At 37.1% G+C, this 21,102-nt stretch overlaps 1 protein-coding gene across 1 annotated transcript in view; it reads right to left on the reverse strand.

The window, feature by feature from the left end:
* Nucleotides 1-2,944: 2,944 nt before the first annotated feature.
* The window catches only part of RAD9B (RAD9 checkpoint clamp component B), a 27,160-nt gene continuing 9,002 nt past the window's right edge, over nucleotides 2,945-21,102 (reverse strand). The window contains exons 5-11 of the mRNA XM_075059838.1: nucleotides 18,321-18,420; nucleotides 13,833-13,939; nucleotides 9,709-9,815; nucleotides 9,163-9,227; nucleotides 7,927-8,049; nucleotides 6,854-7,142; nucleotides 2,945-4,205 (exon numbers count right to left, since the gene is read on the reverse strand). Of these exons, the coding sequence (XP_074915939.1) occupies nucleotides 4,074-4,205; nucleotides 6,854-7,142; nucleotides 7,927-8,049; nucleotides 9,163-9,227; nucleotides 9,709-9,815; nucleotides 13,833-13,939; nucleotides 18,321-18,420 (923 nt within the window). The 3' untranslated portion in view covers nucleotides 2,945-4,073. The remainder of the gene's footprint in view (nucleotides 4,206-6,853; nucleotides 7,143-7,926; nucleotides 8,050-9,162; nucleotides 9,228-9,708; nucleotides 9,816-13,832; nucleotides 13,940-18,320; nucleotides 18,421-21,102) is intronic.

A 21,102-nucleotide genomic window follows, 5' to 3' on the forward strand; every position in this document is an offset into this window, starting at 1 on the left:
CACATGTTCCATTGTTCTAGACTTTTTATTTTCAATTTATTAAATCCTCTTCAATTGTGAGACACCTATGCAAGCAATAGCAATCCTGTAGTCAAGAGACGTAACATCCTTCTGAAGATCATGCTGGTTTGCATTACATACTGATAGACAAGTTCAAAGAACGTGTTCCTTACATTGTTGAGAGACTAACCTTTGCAATATCTGCACCTTAAAGAACTACCACCTAATAATCTTTCCAGTATAGTTGCGAACAGCCCTCTGCCCAGCCATTTGGGTTACCTAAAAGCCAACTGTTTAAAACTGTGTTCCATATGTGCGTAAAAGAGCTGTTTGTTCCGAAGTCTCCTGAGTCCTGTATTAGAACATAAATTACATGCTCTGTTCTCTCACTCAGATGAATGGCACCAGACATTTCCCTTAAAGAGTGACTAAATTAACCATATTTATGGTAATACAGAAGAAGTCCATTCAGCTTTGCCAAACAGTCCCAGAGTACCAATTTTATTCCAAAATGTGTACATAAGGACTGTATAATGGCAAATGTTCATTACTTTTGGCATTTGGTAAAGATGCATTCTAAGAGAGTACACAAACCCCCACCCTTGATCAAAGTACAAGTCAAATGGAGTTATTCTTCTGATGTATTGAAAAGGCAGCCCTATGCCCGTTCTCATTTAGTGAAGCAATCTTGAGCAAAGAATGACAATGGTGAAGTCTGACTACTGTTTAATAGGTTGCTGTGAGTAACAGACAGTTACCAGGATCAAACAACCAAACTCATTGATTTCTTTGGTTTTTGGCGGCTGAAGAATTACTAAGTTCTGAAATGAAACTTCTCTAATTCACTGCATCTTGTTCCATAATTCACAAAATGTGTCCTACAATATACAGGTCAATTAGATTAAAATACTTCTAATTTTAAAAAGATCTGTTGCAAGGTGCTGTGGAAATGCAGACTGCAACCAGTTTTAAACCTAAATGCCAGTCTTGCAAAAGTTACTGGCCATTTATTATAGCAATAAATGTCAGACTGTGCTAGAATTAGGGCTGTCGAGCACTTTAAAAAATTCGCAATTAATCACACTGTTAATAGAAAACCATTTATTTAAATAGGTTTGGATGTTTTCTACCTCTTCAAATATTGATTTCAATTACAACACAGAACACAAAGTGTACAGTGCTCACTTTATTTTTTATTACAAATATTTGCACTGTAAAAACCAAAAGAAATAGTAATTTTCAATTCACCTAATAAGAGTACTGTAGTGCGATCTCTTTATCATGAAAATTGAACTTACAAATCTAGAATTATGTACAAAAACTACATTCAAAAATAAAACCTTTAGAGCCTACTAGTCTACTCAGTCCTACTGCTTGTTCATCCAATTGCTCAAACAAGTTTGTTTACATTTACAAGAAATAATGCTGCCCGCTTCTTATTTACAATGTCACCTGAAAAGTGAGAACAGGCATTCACAAAGCACTGTTGTAGCTTGTAGGAATGAGGCCGGGCCCACAGGCCTGGATACCTTATTATTGAGGCATTTTGTTCTTGTCTGCAAACTGGGCACACCCGGTTTCTTATCTCAGGAACTTGGCCTTCCTCCATCCTCCCCTTGTACTTTCCACATGGACGGCCCCGTCTGCATCTGGCGGTGTTTTGTAACTTCCCCCTTTGCTTTTTGCCAGACTGCTGCGTTTGCAGCTGGGGTGTTTTTGCAGTTTGCTATGCTGTTGAGCTCGTGATGGGAGATTTTGTAAGAAATCTTGATTTGTGCTGTGCAATTGCGCATGTGTAATCTTAGATAAAAAAGAGGCAGGTGAACTCAGAAAAGCAGCTTTTTCACCTCCTCGTTATCCTGCAAATTGATGTCGAGTCTTTCCTTCAGTAGCTGCATCGCAAGATATTTATGTACCAGATGCACTAGATTTGTATGTCCCTTCATGCTTTCCAACCACGTGTTCCACAGGACATGCGTCCATACTGATAATGGGTTCTTTCTGATAACCATCCAAGCAGTGCGATTGACGCGTGTTCGTTTTCCTCATCAGAGCCAGATGCACCAGCAGAAGGTGATTTTCTTTTTGGTGGTTTGTGTTCTGTAGTTTCTGCATTGAAGTGTTGATTTTTAGACTTCTGAAAGCATGCTCCACACCTCGTCCCTCTCAGATTTTGGAAAGCACTTCAGATTCTTAAACCTTTGGTTGAGTGAAGCTATCCGTAGAAATCTACATTGATCTTCTGTGTTTTGTCAAATCTGCAGTGAAAGTGTTCTTAAATGAACATCGTGCTGGGTCATCATCATGAGACTACTATAACATGAATATATATGGCAACATGGAGGTAAAACAGTAGAAACATACAATTCTCCCCCAAGAGTTCAGTCACAAATTAATCATTTTTTTTAACGAGCATCATCCGCGTGAAAGCATATCTGGAATGGTGGCAGAAGCATGAAGGGGCATATGAATGTTTAGCATAACTGGCACATTAGATACCTTGTAACGCTGGCCAACAAGTGCCATGTGAACGCTGTTCTCGCTTTAGGTGACAGTGTAAAGAAAAGCAGGCGACATTATCTCCTGTAAATGTAAACAAACGTGTTCGTCTTAGTATTGAACAAGAAGTAGGACTGAGTGGACTAAGTAGGCTCTAAAGTTTACATTGTTTTGTTTTGAATGCAGTTTGTAACAAACAATTAATTTGAGTTGCACTTACATGATAAAAAGATGACTACATACCTGTATGAGGGAACTGAAAAATACAATTTTTATATTATTTTTATTACATATTTACACTAAAATGGCAAAAAGTGAGTACTATCAACTTTGTGTACTATGTAATTTAAAATCACATAGTTGAAAATGTAGAAAAACATCCACAAATTTCAAAAATTCAATCGGAATTCTTTTGGGGAGCGTTAGGGTTAGGGTTAATCGACAGCCCTAGCTAGAGTGCATGGATTTGCTACCCCAATACTTTGAATGTCACATGTATATCTTTAATTCTCCTGGAGCAGTGTACTCAGTAGTTCAGGTGAGTATAACAGCTGTGGAGCCTCTAGAACAGTGATTCTCAAACTGGCCTGAGACCCCAAATAGGGCATAACACTGTTTTAATGGGCTGTTTTAATGGGCCAGGGCTGGTTTAGACTTGTTGGGGCTTGGGGCCAAAGCCCGAGGGCTTCCGTCCTAGGTGGTGGAGCTCAGGTTACAAGCCCCCTACCTGGGGCTGAAGCTCTGGGGGGGTTGGCTTTGCCCCTCCCACCCTGGGGTGATAGGGCTCTGGCTTTGGGCCCCTGCCAATTGGGGCAGTGGGGCTCAGGCAGGTTCAGACTTCAGTCCCCTCTTCGGGGGTTGTGTAGTAATTTTTGTTGTCAGAAGGGGGCTGTGGTGCAACGAAGTTTGAGAACCTCTGCTCTAAAATACCACCCCAACCCATTTTAGGGCTATCATGTGTACCTGACAATCTGAGATCCTTAATCCAGCACTACACCAGTACTGAATTATGAAAATGAAAATTTCAACAGTTTCAAGATGACACATCCATACAACTGGCTGACATAGAATGGTTATAATAGAGGGTAAAAGACTTGTGCTTAAAGCTTTATGGATGCATATTACATATTTGTTAAGCTTCCACATAAATTGGAATATAAAATATTTACATATTTTAACCTGCGACTATAACAGGAAATGATGAAACACTGAATCATTGAAGAGTTTTAACCAGTACCTTTATGTATTTTTATTGCAGAAGAGGGAAACTGCACAATCAAACAAGCTCTGTTCACTTGAGAGCTTGAAACTCTAGCTTTCTTAGGAGTTACTCAAAATCACTAACATTAGTAATAGGCTAGAATATAAAATACAAGTATCAACAGCAGTTTCTATTTACTGTTCTAATTTCTATGTAATCTAAAAGTAGAAAACCCTAGGAAATTTCCATTATGGAAGTGTTGCAACAAGTTTGTAAAATAGCCTGTAGCCATTTATTATGCATGTAAAACAGACTTTAATACCTAAAGAGAATGTAAACATCTGTGCAAAGGTTGTACAGGCACTACATATCCCTAGACAACTTGGGAGAGCTGCTCATTATCAAAATCGTCTTCAGCATCACTAGCTGTGGCCAAACTATGGAGTGTGTGGCTGATGACGTCTTGCTCCTTAAATGAAACTGCTCCAAAGAAAAGTGAATGAAACTGGAAAATGCAATATTTAATAAAGTGAGTTTTTGTACATACAAAATATTCCTGGGACTTTTTTTTACTGCTGATCAAGTCTTTTTGGCAAGCACATTATTTAAAGAAGGGGGGGAAAAAGTAACCAGTGTAGACTAACAAACACCTTTGGCATTGACAAATATTTCCAGCTGTCATTAGAGGTGTACCAGTGTATGGTAATTTGCCAGCTGATTTAATTGCAATCACTAATTCTGTATTTAAAGCAAATTTGAAAGTCTAGATATGGGAGAACAGCTGGACCTATACATAAGGCTGCCTCAGAGGTTTAAATTTAACAGGAAAGATGTAAATATTTAAATCCTAAATATTTAAAATATTACTACATAAATGAAACAGCAGAGATTATGCTTATCTGCAGCTATGGTATGCCTAGGACACAGTTTTTGAATATACAGCACTCCTATATATACACTTTATGTATGGTAGATGGAAATGAAGAAGCCATTGCCAGACCTGGTCTTCCCAACCCTCTGGAAACAGGTTGGAAGCAGCTACTGCTAAACCTTTTCGGAAGGGTAGAAAGGAAAGGGTCAGATGGCAGAAGAAATAACTGACAAGCCACTCCTCCTCAACAGGGGGAGAGAAGCAGCTGATACTATAAGCAAGCACATCTGCCATTTTTTTTAAGACATCTGCTGATGCCCTGGATTTTACTGCTGCATCTTCAGACACTACTTTAACAGGTAGTGATAATCGTGGAGCCTTCTACTGCCTTAAAGTAGACACTGAAAAGGTTCTGTGGGCTGGTGTTTGCTGGTATGTTTGTGTTCCTGTGAGGGTTCTCTGGGGGGGCAGGGCAAACAGGTCAGAGCATGAGGTGGGGGTAATAGGAAGCAAACAGGTGTCCTCTATGGGGTGGAGGAGGAAGAATTGGGCTCAAATCCTGGTCTGAGTAGGAAGGGAGGAAAATAATAAATCCAAGAGGAAACATGGACTTTTTAAATTAATTTTTCTCATATTCATGTCTCAATATATACCTATTCAACTTGATTAAACAGTCACTCAAACAACAGTAAGATTGCTCAAAAGCACTGAACTGTGACCATGTTGGTCCATGGAAACCAGCAAGCACCCACATGCACAAATTTACTTAAGTGTGGGGGTTGGAGGAAAACTAAAGAAGGATGGATTATGGCCCAGGAGCAAGCATAGAGCTGGAACTACTGGTTTCTAATACCAATTCAACTATAGAGAGGCTCTGGACAAGTCACCTTCCCTCTGTAAAATGGGGACAATACCAGGTGTCAGTCGCTGTTCAGCAATGAGTATTACCAGAGAAAAATTTGATTTTGAAAAGACTTTGGATTTTATGTTTAAGATAATAGAGATAAAGCTAGTTTAAAAATGCAATAGTTAATATTCCTTTACAGATTAAGCTCTTTTTAGAACATGACCTGATATGAAATGACTTTTTTTTTTTTTTTTTTTTTTTTTAGGAGAGTCAGTCTCCAGCCAGTTAGATTTATTTGTGCTGGTTTCCAGTGTAGCTTTTACTTTACTGTCACCTTAACTAAAGCATACTCTCAAATCCATAAAGCAATAGGCATCACACAAAGCTCACTATTTCTCAAGATAGCTATAGGTAAGACCTGGTGGATTGCATAGGAATGTACCTGTTACAGGAAGAAAAAATTCTAGTTCTTCATGACGGAAGAACCTCAAAAAATGAATCAAGCATAAACTGAGCCAGTGATATCAGATGTACTCTATGTTCATCAAAAGCAGGGCTCTGTTGAATTCCACAACTCCATAGCTGTGACATCTACAATTTTTCCATGATGATATGGTGGTCAGTGTTTTGCTGCAAAATTTGCAATTTTGCTGAAACCTATAGTCTGTTATCTTGTTCTGTCTTCTTGCTTTACCAGGGCTGCCTCTTGCTCTTTAGCTTTCCTCACAAGAGGAGTTAATTGGTTTATAGTGCTTGCTGTCTGTAGGACTGTATAGACAGTTGGGGGTGGGGTGGAGTGGTTGTTTAGTAGCCAAAACTGGAGTTCAGTTTGCAACTACGGCATGGGGGCAGCCACAGAATAGCCCCACTTAGCTGCTTATATCTGGAGAACAGCACAACAGCTAAGGTCTGAGAAATCAGGCAGATACGCCACTGAAACAGTTACAAGCCAACCCACCTCCTCCGCAACTCCCTGGCACGCAATGGAAGAAAAGATGCTGACCTGGACTCCTATAGCACAGAATGGGAACTTGGGAAGTACAGCATAGCAAAAAATCCTCACTCCAAAAAAATCCTGGTAAAAATAATTCTGTGGTGGATGAACTTTAGGTAGGTGTGAAGGGAAGGAGAATAAAGGGCATTGTGGGGCAGTAGACTGAAATAACATGGCCACAGAATTTGGGTCCATTATACTGCAAAGTACATGGGGACCAGTCTATAGGGGAACTGTTTAATTGTAGATTCTACAAATATTGAAAATCATACTGTTGCACTGAACATGACTGAAAAGCAATTTATATAGAACTGAACACTGGTATGGTAAATGGAGCTACATTTAGTAACTAAACAATACTAGTTTAAAGTATTTTGCTGTCTGGGCAAAACTCATTTTTCTTTAGCTTACAATGTAGATTTGATTTGGAATTCTTCTTACCTTGCACGGATCAGAATATGAGGGGGGTACTTCCTCCACAATTTTAATGTCACCTGCTGGACTCATGTCCAATACTTCCATGTTGTTTATGTCGTTTTTTGAGATTATAGGAATAACATCATCTCCTTTTGATAGAAGTTTCCTACATTCTACAGGTAACTTTGTGTTGCTATATGCTCTTTCAGTCCAACAAGGCTTTTTTGAAGCTATTATTTCTGTATTACTATTATCTGCAGAGTTGTTTGAGACATTTTCAACATTATCTGCATGGGCCTTCATCAAGGTACGCCTGAGGGATTAACAGAGATGTTAGTAACCTGACTTTGGATGTCTTACTAGATAAATAATAAAACCATATAAATAGATAGATATTACAAATGGCTAATGAAAAGCATGATGACTCTAGAACTAGGCTTTCATCTAGTGTGATCTTTCTCCCCGGCTAAGCTTCATGTATCCCAGGCAAAACTGACAATAGTAAGAGTGCTGCTGTTTGTTCTGCTGAAAATCCCTGATGCTGGCTCCTCTCGTACTCCTAAGGAGAGGGTATTGCACCAGTCCATTTCATGAACCTGAAGCATGTGTTTGAGAAGGTAATGTAAATATACAGAAAGCCATCCCCACAAACTAGAAATAGGGAGAGATCGGAAAAGGCAATGAGAAAGATGAAACAAGCAACTCAAGCAATATTTTAAACACATTGGCTGTCAGAAATTCTGGTGACAAATGCCACCATAGTATTGGAAAGACAGATAGATATGTACTCTGGATAGGAGAGGAAGCAAGTAGGAAGGAGAGTGTTCTCCTCTCAATTGGTGCACTGTCTTGGGTCTCAAGCTGTCATACCAGCTCTTCATCTTGTGATCAGGCTCCTTAATCTGAACCTGATCATCCTTTTAACTGAGTAAAACATCTCACTTGTATGCAAATACCCTAATATGAGTTTTCATAGCAACCCAGTACATCTTTTCCCTCCCACCTCAAATCTAACATAATTGGAAATTGCAAAAAAGGACAATGGATGTTCAGCCTTTAGGAGCAGCATATCAAAACAATCCTAAATCCTGCATTACCTTTTCTGTCTTTGTGAAAGGCAAAGAGATTGCTGAGAGGATTCCCTATTTTCAATGTCAGCTAACGTAGCCAAAACAAAGCTGGCTTCTACCATCATGTCCTCAGTACTGAAAGCAATTGGTCTAAAAAGGTAAAATCAGAGACTGAATTGTATGTGTAAACATATATCTGTGGGGGTTTTTTGGTGGTGGTGGGGAGGAAGGAGGCTAGTTCACATACTTCTACAGATAGAGAGAGAGACACACACACACACACACACACACACACACATAAAGATGCTTGGTATAGAGAATATTTCTATTCACTACTTATTTAAGAAACATGAGAAACTTCTTTGTTTCCCATTACAGCTTTATATACTGCAGTGAGTACATACTATGGAATTTTGTGCTTAAAATAATTTAGTACCAAAGGTGCTTCCACACTTGTGGACAAGTGCTCAAAGTTCAGATTTAAATAGTTTCCTTAACTGTTCCCAGAAAAGGAAACTGATGGCCTGATATTCAGAGGTGTACTGAGCACCTGAAGTTTCCCTTGAGATCAGTGGGATGTGTGGGTGCTCAGCAATCCAGAAAAATCAGACAAATTATGTTTTGCAGAAGGTCTATCATATAAAAGTAAGCTCCTTTAAATCTGTTAACAAACTATTCAACTTTTGTATTACTATGGTTAATTACAAATCCAGCTCTTAATAAGTGAATGCTATTGGTTATTTTAAAGGGGAACCACTTTATTGATATACAGTAGAACCTCAAAGTTATGAACACCAGAGTTACGAACTGACCAGTTAACTAAACACCTCGTTTGGAACTGGAAGTACGCAAACAGGTAGCAGCAGATACAAAAAAAGCAAATACAGTGCAGTATTGTGATAAGCATAAACTACTGAAAAATAAAGGGGAAGTTTAAAATAAAGATTTGACAAGGTCAGGAAACTGTTTTTGGTGCTTGTTTCATTTAAATTAAGATAGTTAAAAGCAGCATTTTTCTTCTGCGTAGTAAAGTTACAAAGCTGTATTAAGTCAATGTTCAGTTATAAACTTTTGAAAGAACAACATTTTGTTTAGAGTTATGAACATTTCAGAGTTACAAACAACCTCCATTCCCGAGGTATTCATAAATCTGAGGTTCCACTGTAATGGCTAAATATTACTCATAAACCAGACTGCAGATGAAAATTGAATGCAGAGCTGTTACTAAAATACTACTATACAGTTAGGTTCCCAAACACTTACTTTCCAGACACATCAAAATGAATTGAGACACTAGCGCTAGTAGCCTCTGCAAATCCTAGTAGACCCTACAAATGGAAAAGAAAGGATTATTAGAGTATCTTAAAACACAAATATTAAACACTACATTTTCCTTTACATTATTCCCATGGATTAATCTTCATGGATTAGGGATACCAATCTACTGTTACATGTATACATTCTTGCCTTCTATGCCCTCAGATTTTCCCAGAGACAATATTTTCCACATCTAGTATGAGATGCATTATTATAGCTATAGATTATAAAATCTTAAATACATGTATAATAAAATTAATTTTACTCAAACCTCAAGCTTTTACCAACAAATTATCCTCACTTCTCTGTTCCCCACTATACCCTCTAAAGGTAAAGCTCCAGTGCTAAAAGGAAGCCTGCTTTTATGGCTAAAACTCATCTAGGTAGTAAATACCACAGCTGCCTCAGTGAGAGTCCTGCAGCGCCATAGTTAAACATTATATATACTACATGAATATCCTATTATCAAGAACATTTTATATGTATCTTTACCCTCAGTTCTTTAAGGCAAAATGTTACTTCAGAGTCTACTCCAATTTGAAAGTAGTCAAATTCATCTGGATTAAGATGTATTTTAGTGTGCATTGCCTTTGAAAAATCTGTTAAAAATTACAAGAAAAGCAAGGATTAAAAACAGAGGGTGAAATTCAGTAAGTCAGTGGGGCCATGATTGCATTCACAGGCCCTGAAACTAGATGTCTTTTGGACCAGCAATTGTAAAAGTCTAACAAATAACTTACAAACGTGTATATTAGTATTTGTTGTAAATATACAGGAACTCCTCACTCAAGTCCTCCCGGTTAACGTTGTGTTGATGTTAAATTGCTGATCAATTAGGGAACATGTTCGTTTAAAGTTGTGAAATGCTCCCTTCTAATGTCTTTGGCAGCCACTTGTTTTATCCACTGCTTGCAGGAAGAGCAGCCCATTGCAGTTAGCTGGTGGGTGGTTGGAACCAGGGTGAACCAGCAGCCCCCCTGTCAGCTCCCCGCTCTCCTAAGTTCCCTGTGCAGCAGCTGCCCAGCAGCTTAGCAAGCGCAGCTATCCCTCCCTGCCACTGCCATGTGCTGCTCCTGCCTTCTGCCTCCAAGCTGCTCCCTGAGCCTCCTGCTTGCTGTATGGGGGGAGGAGGGCTAATGTTGGGGTGTCTCCCCCTCCCCCTGCACCCCGCGTACCCCTTCTTCCATAGACCGGGTGGGGGGGATGAGGGAGCTTGTAGGCAGTAGATGTGGTCTCAGGTCTCAGCAAGCTGATTTAATTAACAAAGCAGTGTACTTAAGCCTGGGGTCAGCTACTTAAAGGGGAAATGCACATTTTTTCTTTCACACACAAGGTATGGGTCTCTGTCTGCCCTCCCTCCTTTCCTGCTGCCTTGTATAGTGTCGTGAGAGTTAACCCTTGAGGGCTCAGTCAATTGCTAGTTCATTTAGCAGTAAGGCATTCCCTGAGAAATATCTCACCCTCTGACTCTTCCACCTCAACCAAGCTTCACAATTATCATCACTGTGTATCAGTATTAAATTGTTTGTTTAAAACACACTCTGTGTGTGTGTGTGTATATAGATATAGATACATATGTCTTTTGTCTGGTGAAAAAAATTTCCCTGGAACCTAATCCCCTCATTTACATTAATTCTTATGGGGAAATTGGATTAACTTAACATTGTTTCGCTTAAAGTTGCATTTTTCAGGAACATAATTACAATGTTAAGTGAGGAGTTACTGTATACTGATTCTGATATTGATAATTATGAAATAATATCAGTCAAAATATTTACACCTGTTATCTTCCAAGAGTAACCCTACTATCACAATTACAGTGGAAAACAGTGTATTAGAAAAAAAATAGAATAATTCCATCTAATCACAAAGAAGAGTAAATCACTTTTTAAACTAATTTTAAGTTTATCAAACAACTAAAAATAATTAACAATCAAACTGGAAGTTACTGTCTTGACTATGTCACGAGGAAGACTGGAATTCAGAAAATTAAGTCTCATTTAAGAGAGCTATAAATCAGATGTCAAAGTTCTTTAAGGTAAAATACTCTTGAAATTATTTGGTTAATGTAATGGTTTGTCTAACCATTTTTTAAAACTATTTAAATTCTAGCATTTACCCTGTAATCTAGAAGTTAAAGACAAATATTTTTGATTATTTAAGTTAGCTTAAGATGACTATTACATTAAATAAAGCATTTAAAAATATTACTTAGAACAACTTCTAATGGTGATTTCCAATTATTTTTAATACACTCTACATTTTTTTCATCTGATGGTTTCACCCTGAAGTCCCTTGTGCAAAGTCCCACTGACTTCAGTGTTGATAAGGTGTTAAATATTCAGCAGCTTTTATTTGAGTTTATTTTAAAATGTAAACATTCATATAGAGGCAATTGCTACGATGCATTTTGTTTAATAGCTGTCAACTATGACTATGATTAAGTCTATCTGAAGTATAAAAGAAGGCCAAAAAGTTAGATTTTTTTTAGATTGTTTCCTAATTGTTTTAACAAAATAGTCTTTCACTGACATTGTACAATTGATATAAACAAGGGAAAATATTATGCAGTTCATTTTAAGCATTATATCATTTATAATGAACATTGCAATTCTCTTAGTTACTGTAAGAAGAATGAAATGTTCTTCACTCATGGGTGCCCATCTTTGAAGGGGTGCAGAAAGAAAATACAAAGACATTTTTAATATGTGTGTATGTGAGTCTCAGAGAGGTGCAGAACATATTAAAGCAGTATGAATAGTGAACTCCTGTGGAAACCAAACTCTTTCAAAGTTAACTGGCTAACAGAACAGTACTATAAATTACTCCCAGTCTCAAGTCTTTTACTCTTCCTGTTGGAATTTTCTTCTCTTAACCTCCATCCATGCACAGTTGAACATGCAACAATAACCCTGTAGTGTTCTATAAGGTAGAAGAACCACAATTAGATTGCCAGCTCACAAAACGTAGGACCTATACTAAGCAAATGAAGGCTGGTCTAGGGAGGAGGTGTCATCCCTTCCTTCTCCGTCTCCAACATCAGGCCATTTTTCAGGGTTTATTTTTTCTATAGACATCCAAACCACCACTAAATCACATATTCAAAGGTATAAATATTACTTTGGTTGCACAAGTTTATATATAGAATGTGGCTTAATATGTTCTATTAAGGAAATGTTTTATAATACCAAAAAAAAAAAAGTACTACGTCTCCTTTGTCCCTCCCTTCTTTCTCTTCCTACTCTCCTCTTTTAGTTCTGTTTCTTGATGAATCTTTATGCAGTTTTTTTCTCAAATTAGTCATCCTCTTTAAATGTATCCGTGTTTCTAATAACGTCTCCTTCTTGAAGATGTAATCTGTTTTCTCTTCTCCGTTTCACACTCTGCTCCATTTCTACTACTTGAGCCTCTCTGCCCTCCTTTTCTATAGCCTTTCCTCACACCAATCCATACCCGCCCCCCCCCACTGCTTGCAAAAGCATTTTTTTCCTTAACTGAACCACCATCAAACTGGAGCATTTCAGGAAGGATGCAAAAGTGTGGGGTCTTACTCTTCAAATGTAGTGGCAAGTGTTTCACATGAGGCACCCGGTGACAAAGTACATTTATAGGTGTCTCCCTCAAAATGTGTATGAGTTGATTACACCATTGTAAAACTGTATTATAGCATAACTTTCTGGGTGCTGTGCACAAGAACACTACCCTTTAGAAACAGAGTTATATCTTCAAAATACTTCCAAATCAGATGTCAGGAAAACACTCTCTCCATCTTATAGTCTCAGGGCTGGTCTAGACTATGGGGGAAAATTGATCTTAGATATGCAACTTCAGCTACGTGAATAACATAGCTGAAGTCGAATATCTAAGCTTGGATTACTCATCCATCCTCACCGCGCGGGATCGATGTCCGCGGCTCCCCCTGTCGATTCTGGAACTCCGTTGGGGTTGGTGGAGTTCCGGAATCGATATAAGCGTGCTCGGGGATCAATATATCGCGTCTAGATGAGACACGATATCTCGATCCCCAAGCAATCGATTGTATCCCGCCAATACGGTGGGTAGTGTAGACATAGCCTCACACATTAGTGCATAACATAACACTACTAGACCAGTTAACATGTAATATTGCTGTCATACATTAACTTTTAGAAATATGTTCACTGCTGATGATGGCCATTACAATGATGTTATTTATGTTTAAATATTTATCTCCTTTTTAAATACAAAATTCTCCTCCTCTCCCAGTTTGTTGCTGTTTCTTTACAGCTATCGTAGAATAATAATCTCAGTTCAAGCCTGCAGCAAATTGCATAATTTTAGCTCAATGTACTGCTCTGGCTGGCATCTACTATTGATACCAAAAAAGTCTAACTGATGCACCAGTACAGGTTTCCTCAAAAACTTTTAAGGGTTAAAGTTCTACTTTTAATTTTCTATTCTGGCATGTTCTTTGACCTGAAACCCTATATGCACACCTTTAGCTTCATTTAAGATATCTAAATAATCAGTTTAACTGTCAGCCATGTGAGACCTTTTCCCACCATGATGCAAAGTTATTTATTTCAATGGTTTTAAAGCACCCTTATCATTCAAAAATATTGTGAATTAATTCTTACCAATTTCTTCCTCAGTATAACTCTTGAAACAAACTTTAATTGGTGTAACAGCTACAGTTACTTCCTCTTGATAGGTTGGAAAATGAATCATTATATCAGTCAGCAGCCTAAGAAATTTTGTATAGCATGTTAAGATTAATTTAGACAACAAATTACTATCTATTCACATTAGTAACAAAAAATAGTGTCACTTTGCCATAAGAGTTGGAAAATATAGGTTGTTGTGTATTATCCTCCTTTTTAAATGTGATTTAAGTGTATTTTCTTTTAGTATATGATTATGATTTTATATATTATGCTTCAATAATGTATAATAATTGTATTCAAATCTAACAGTACCATTATGCAGTTAATATCTAACTATCATGATGATTATGACAATCTTAATGTGGTTTTGTCTTCCTTTTAGTATTAATATATCAAGAGACAAATAAACATTTTAGATACATTTGCCATTATAATTTACATTTATGCATCACAAATTTCAGTAGAATCCAGCAGCAATATTTTTATTATTTGTACTTTGTTCATAAATTTGCAGGTGATGGAAAAGCAAAATTATTGCATTAAATGTTGTTTACTACAGACAAATAGGTTCAATTGATGGCTGTCTTTCCATATACTGATTGCAAAAAGAAATACATTGATCATTCTTTTCCCAAGGAATCCTGACATATCTGCTCCAACCCCCAAAAGGCTTTGTGTTGTAGTTGTGGCAACTCTCTCTCCAGAAGAGGAAGGCTGGGACACAGCTCTCTCCAAAACCCCTCAACATTGCTTCCTGAGTTGATGTGTTGTGAGTAATCTCATTAAGTTGAACAATAGAATGTAAGTACTTTGGAGCAATGACCCTCTTTTTACTGAATATCTGTATAGTCTATATAACAATGGAGCACGGAGCCTTGACTAGTGTCCTTAGGACCTACTGCAATATAGAAACTAAGTGGGCAAAAATCCAAGACCACTCTCCTTTCCCCTTTTTTTACATTGAGAATGATTCCTCCCAAATCATAAGTAAAAAAAAAAAAAAAAAATCCATGATAGAAGATATTTTATGCAAGGCAGAGAATTATTAAGACCCTTAAAAGTATTCCTTATTGTGTAGCCTATCATGACAGTATGAACTTCTTGATATTTAAAAAAAAGATGACCTCTTACTTTACATCCTTGTTACTGTTCTTTAAAAAAAAAAAAAAAGTGAAGTGTGACAGTTTTTCCAGCTTGGCAAAAACATATCTATTTTACATCATGAACTGCTTCAATTTTTAAAAATAGGTTAATGACAAATTTCATGGATGTTTACCAATTTGTCAACTCTATTGAATTAATGTTTAATTTTAAAAAAGTCTACTCTGCACATACTGGTGTTCAGAGTCATGCTATAGGTAAAATTATAAATATTTATAAACAGTTGGCTTTCACATGATGTGTACTCAGTCACTTCCTACTGTGAGCTTTGCACCAAGTCTTTAAAAATACTTATTTCAATTATAAAAACAATATCATGTAAAGTCTGTTTTGTGGCTTTACAGACTTCTATTTCTATAGAACAATGAACAATTAAATTGAGATAGGGAAAACAGGGAATTTAGACACATTATCTATTAAAATTAATGGAAGATATGGACCTAAATCCCCTAGACTGTTTTTTTAAATGCTATTAACTTAAATATTTAAAAATACTGGAAGAACTGTAGCTGTTTATGTCAAGCATTCAAAATGGTAGTGATGTGCTTTTATCAGAAATGATATTAAGGAGGATCTTCCAACCTGCCTATGCAGCTGTTATCTTGTTACCAAATTAAATGATGATAATAATATCTTGTTTTCCTACAGCATTTTCAATCTGAAGATCTGAAAGCTCTTTACAAATAGTAATTAATTAATACTTTCAAGAATGCTATGTGTTGGGTAAATATTATTACCCTCATTTTACAGATGAGGAAACTGAGGAACAATGAGATACAGGACCCTATTCAGTGTACACTGCAGTCAGTGGAAAGACTCTCATTGACTTTGATGGATATTGGATCAAGACAGAATTTGCTACAAAACTCAAGTTTGTCTGTCTTCAAGTCTTGTATTAAAAACACTAAGAAGCAGCTAATGTGCTCCAGAATGTCACTGGCATGATCTCTGAAAAACAGCAAGTTTGTCAATATAAGACCAATCGAGATATAACTTTGTCAGGCTAATATTATTTTGTATAGGTAAATACTTTTAAAACTATATATACTTTTAATGGCTACAGGAACAGACTGCTTTTGTTCATTGTTCTAGAATTTGCTTTTCAGAAGACTAGCTAAAATCTTTCTATATATGTTCAGTTGTCATGGCACGTTTCAGAACTGTACTTTTAGCACCTTTACAATGCTTGTTCCAAACTTCACCGTCCCATTGGTAAAAATATTTAGCTTTTTTTCTACTTATGCTAATATGATCATTGGATTTTTTCCTGACTTGTGCTAAAACCAACTATACACACAAAGCCAATGGACAATTAAAAACCTTTCTATCTTCATACCACAACAAAGGCTTAATTCAAAGCCCAATAAAGTCAATGAAAGGACTTCTATTGACTTCAGTGCACTTTGGATCATGCTCTAAGTCTTTGAGGTATCTTCTCAAGACATATTCTCCCTGACTGCAGCTCTTGGTTCTGACCAAGTAACTGGGATATCTTCCGCATATCTTAGCTCCCTTTTGTACACTAGAAAATATGCCTGCCTGATGTACAAATATGTATTGGACAAAGACTATTAGATATTCAATAATCCTTTAATTATAGCATTTGCACCTGCAGCAACTGACCTGTTATTGCTAACCTCAGTTTGAAAACTGTATCTTTTGCAAATTAACAATGAGACTGCTGAAAGCAGGGAGCACTTAAAAAAAAAAAAAAAACTAAAAAAAGAGCAATATTTCAGTGAACAGCGTAGAAAGGTTTGGGGTATATATGTTTGTGATACTACTGCTGTTTTTACTGAATGTCCAAATACTTCCTAACTAATGATGACTTCTCCCAAAAGCAATATTAAACAAAAGATTTCAAACTTCAAAAGAGTGGCTTTTTTAAAAGCTACAGATAAGAACTATTTCTTTACTTCGAAGAATTGACTGAGAGAAGTAAGACTGCATGTCAAAATCCCTGGTGTTTTCAAGTGCATAGTATAATTACTTTATAGTATGCAGTGTTGTTGATATTACCTCAACCACCTTGTCCCTCTAATGGCTATTATAGAAAGGTTGATATTTAATTTTGAATTGGTAACCATTGTATAAATAGGTTTTTGCTATAACATTCCACTGCTTATATTCTTAATGGTAATTTTCAATAATAAGGTCTTTGCAAACAAGGCTTTGTGAGAGAAAATCAGTCTACTCTGCTGTTTGGTAACTTTTTAGTTATTTTTCCTGTTTCAAAATATGAAATGCAAGTGCTTTGCTATCATTTAGTGTTACTGTAGCACCATGATTAAATATCTCATATCTTCTCCTGAACTGGGGGAATAATGTAGCTGCCACAATCAGGATTTTAATTGCCAAGAGTAATACTCAGATTATCACAGTCATACTCCTCACTCCTGACATATACCTCAGTTACCTTCGCCAGAAGTAGTGGTAAAAGAACACCTGTTTCACAAAAGTTCCAGTAATTTCTCCCCATGCCAATATTTAATGTATTTACTGTGAATATATAACATATAATATACAATTATCAATAATGTAAAGGATGGTTAAGGTGAGAGAAGTTGACTATGTAAAAATGAAACCTTCTAACTCAACAGCAATGTTGAATATATACAGTCAAAGCTTATTTTTTGTACAAAAATAAATTTTTACTATCTTTTACTTTTGTCAGTGCTGCCACCAGGGAAGAAAAACATGATTCAATCTAACACATTCATCATCACCAACAAAATTGTTAACTAAGTTCAGTTTTAGAATCTTTATAATAGCAATAATGCAGGAGCCAAAATAACCCAGCTCAATTTTCAGACGTCAGGTGGAGTTTGCAACAATGACAGTCAGACAATCATAATTTTCTTTGTTAAACTGAGCAAATTTAATCTAGAAGTCATGGAGAGACAATAAATGTTGAATCCCATGCTTATTACAGAAAGTCACTTTTCAGAGTAGAACTGTAAGTAGCTATTATAAAGTTTGTAATTTTACCTTTAGATTCCTTTGTCTAAGCACAACTTCAGTATTTATTATATTCTGTAGGAGCTTCTGAAAGCTGCTAGTTATACATTATCGACTTTACTCAAAGCTGGATTAATGGCAGGGCTGACGCAGCCATGACCTAAGGTCTCCAAGATGTTGTATTATTTAGTATAGTAGTGTGAGACTAATCAAACATTGGTTATTTCTATGTGACATTTAGGTGCTCAAAATATGTTCATTCCTGATTCTCTTAATTGGACTCTGAGTGCACTATTTTCTCCTATATTTTTTCTAAAACAAAGAATATATTGAATTAATTACCTCGATTGGATCTTCAGTACATTAGGACACATATGCCTTGAAAAAACAGCTTGTAAAGGTTCACTTTCATGAAAAGCCAGGTTATAAGTTTTTACAATACCTAAAGATATAGCATAGGTGTAGAAATTAACATATGTTTGCATGTTATCTTAAACTTAACAAATTTAAATTAACACTTTCATTAATCTCTGTTTAAAAAAATAAATAAATAAAAATCTCATTCTGCCCTGTATGGGAATAGCTTGCCTAAGTATAGGAAACTTCATGAATATTAACTCAGTTTCCTAGGAATTCTTTCATCATGAAAAAAGCTGAAGGTTCCACTTCCAAAACCTGTGGTTCTCAAGAGTTCTCTGCGAATTTCAGGTGACCCACAAGAACATAGGGTCAGGCATATTAGTTCCCAGAAAGTACCTTTGGTGTTTGGGGTGTAAAAGAAAGGCAGAGTGGTTGGCTGGTATAATAATAATGAAAAAAAAAAGAGAAAATAATAAACTTCTATAAACATTTACTGAATAGCTATCTTAATTACCATCTACTATGGCATACAAGTATACCAAATACTCTGAGGCTTAGGTTTTATGAAAGATGGTGTTTAGTGCTCTGTGGTGGATATGGAGAGATGTCACAGGCTCGTTTCCACTATCAACGTATGTGTCAGGTTCTCTTTACTCCACTATTCAAATTAATAATTTGTATTAATAAAAACATGAAAATTTATCAAATGAATAACCTTTTGCTCTCAGGTCCTCTGTACATATATAGCAAGTTTAAAAAAATACAAACAAATTTAAAACAAATTTTAAAAAGGGAAAATTATATACTGTTACATTTTTCCAAATACATCTCTAAAATGCAAACTTTCATAATTAAATATAACCCAAACAACAAATGGCAAAAAATCTGTTATTTCAGGGTAGCACACACATTAAGCTAGCACTAAATCAAACTTGTTGCCTTGAGCCTTAATACATTGTTTCCGCTTATTAATATAAAAAAAGTATGTTTCACATATTAGAAAATGCATTATGTACCGTACTGGCAGAAATAATTATAATGGTACTTTAAGGGTTTATTTTCCAGCAGAAAGTGACTGTGCATCACTGTCTTCTACTGGACAGAATATGTCAGACCTGTTATAAATTCACAGAACCATATAACTTAGAGATGGAAAAGACTGATTAGTAATATCTACTCCATCTAACTGCCGAAACAGGTGTTTTCCCCTATAATACATTTTCAATATTTTTTCCCACTTAGTTTTTAAATGTGCATGCAGTAAAGCATTCACTACTTCCCTGAGGAAACTATTCCACTATTATACAGTAGCTCCTCGCTTAACGTTGTAGTTGCGTTCCTGAAAAATGCAACTTTAAGCGAAACAATGTTAAGCAAATCCAATTTCCCCATAAGAATTAATGTAAATGGAGGTGTTAGGTTCCAGGGAATTTTTTTCACCAGGCAAAATACTCTCTCTCTCTGTCTGTGTGTGTGTGTATATATATATATATACACACACACAGAGTATAAGCTTTAAACAAACAATTTAATACTGTACACAGCAATGATTGTGAAGCTTGGTTGAAGTGAAGTTAGAGGGTGGGATATTTCCCAGGGAATGCCTTACTGCTAAATGATGAACTAACATTCCACTGAGCCCTCAAGGGTTAACACGTTGTTAAGGTAGCCTCACACTCTACAAGGCAGCAGTAATGGAGGGAGGGGAGACAACATGGCAGACAGACACACACACACCCTGTGTGTGGGAGAGAGGGAGAGATGCGCGTTGTCCCTTTAAATATGCTGACACCACATTCTAAGTCCATTGCCTTTAAAAAGATCAGGAAGTTGAGACAGCAGCTGTGGCCAGTTCCCTCTGTCTTGAGCCCCGTTGTATCTCCCCCCTGCTCTATATGGAGAAGGGATAAGCGGGGGGTAGGGGTTGGGGGACACCTTGACACAGCAAGCAGGAGGCTCCTGAGAGCAGCTCCAAGGCAGAAAGCAGGAGCAGCACATGGCAGTGGGGGGAGGGACAGCTGAACTGCCCACAATTGATAGCCTGCTGGGCAGCTGCTGCACAGGGAACTTAGGGGAGTGCGGAGCTGATAGAGGGGCTGCTGGTCCATCCTGGTTCTAAGCCCCCACCAACTAGCTCCAACAGGCTGCGCTTCCTGCAAGCAGTGGACAAAGTAGGCGGCTGCCAAACAACATTATAAGGGAGCACAGCGCAACTTTAAATGAGCACGTTCCCTAATTGATCAGCAACTTAACAACAAAACAATGTTTACCGGGATGACTTTAAGTGAGGAGTTACTGTACCAGATTTTATTATCCAAGTTTTTCCCTGATATTTCTCCTACATTTTCCCTTTCTTAACGTCATCCAATTACTTCTAGGTACATCTCCTTGTACTATCTCAAGACCTCTTCAAATGTATCCGTTTCTTATACTGGCAGTTTATGGAGCAGCTCCTTTATCTCAGTGTGGTAGTATCCTATGTTTTGGGAATTGAAGTTTGAGTTCTATTCCCCATGCCACATGCATTTCTTTGGACGATGAACACAGTACAGCATATGCCACCATGGATCGTTCAAAGAATCTGAGGCATAAAATAAATCTTGTTATAGTCACCATGTTTACTGTATAGGACCAGGTGCATGAAAACAAACATCATTAATGTGCTGAGAGCGAGGCTGAGCCCTGAGTTGGGGGCGGGGCTTACCTGATTAGGGGTCCTATATAAGGAGCCAGGCACTCAGGCAGCGGCACAGACAGCTGCAGC

Source organism: Chelonoidis abingdonii, chromosome 22 (genome assembly GCF_003597395.2).
Source record: "Chelonoidis abingdonii isolate Lonesome George chromosome 22, CheloAbing_2.0, whole genome shotgun sequence".
NCBI classification, from domain to species: Eukaryota; Metazoa; Chordata; order Testudines; family Testudinidae; genus Chelonoidis; species Chelonoidis abingdonii.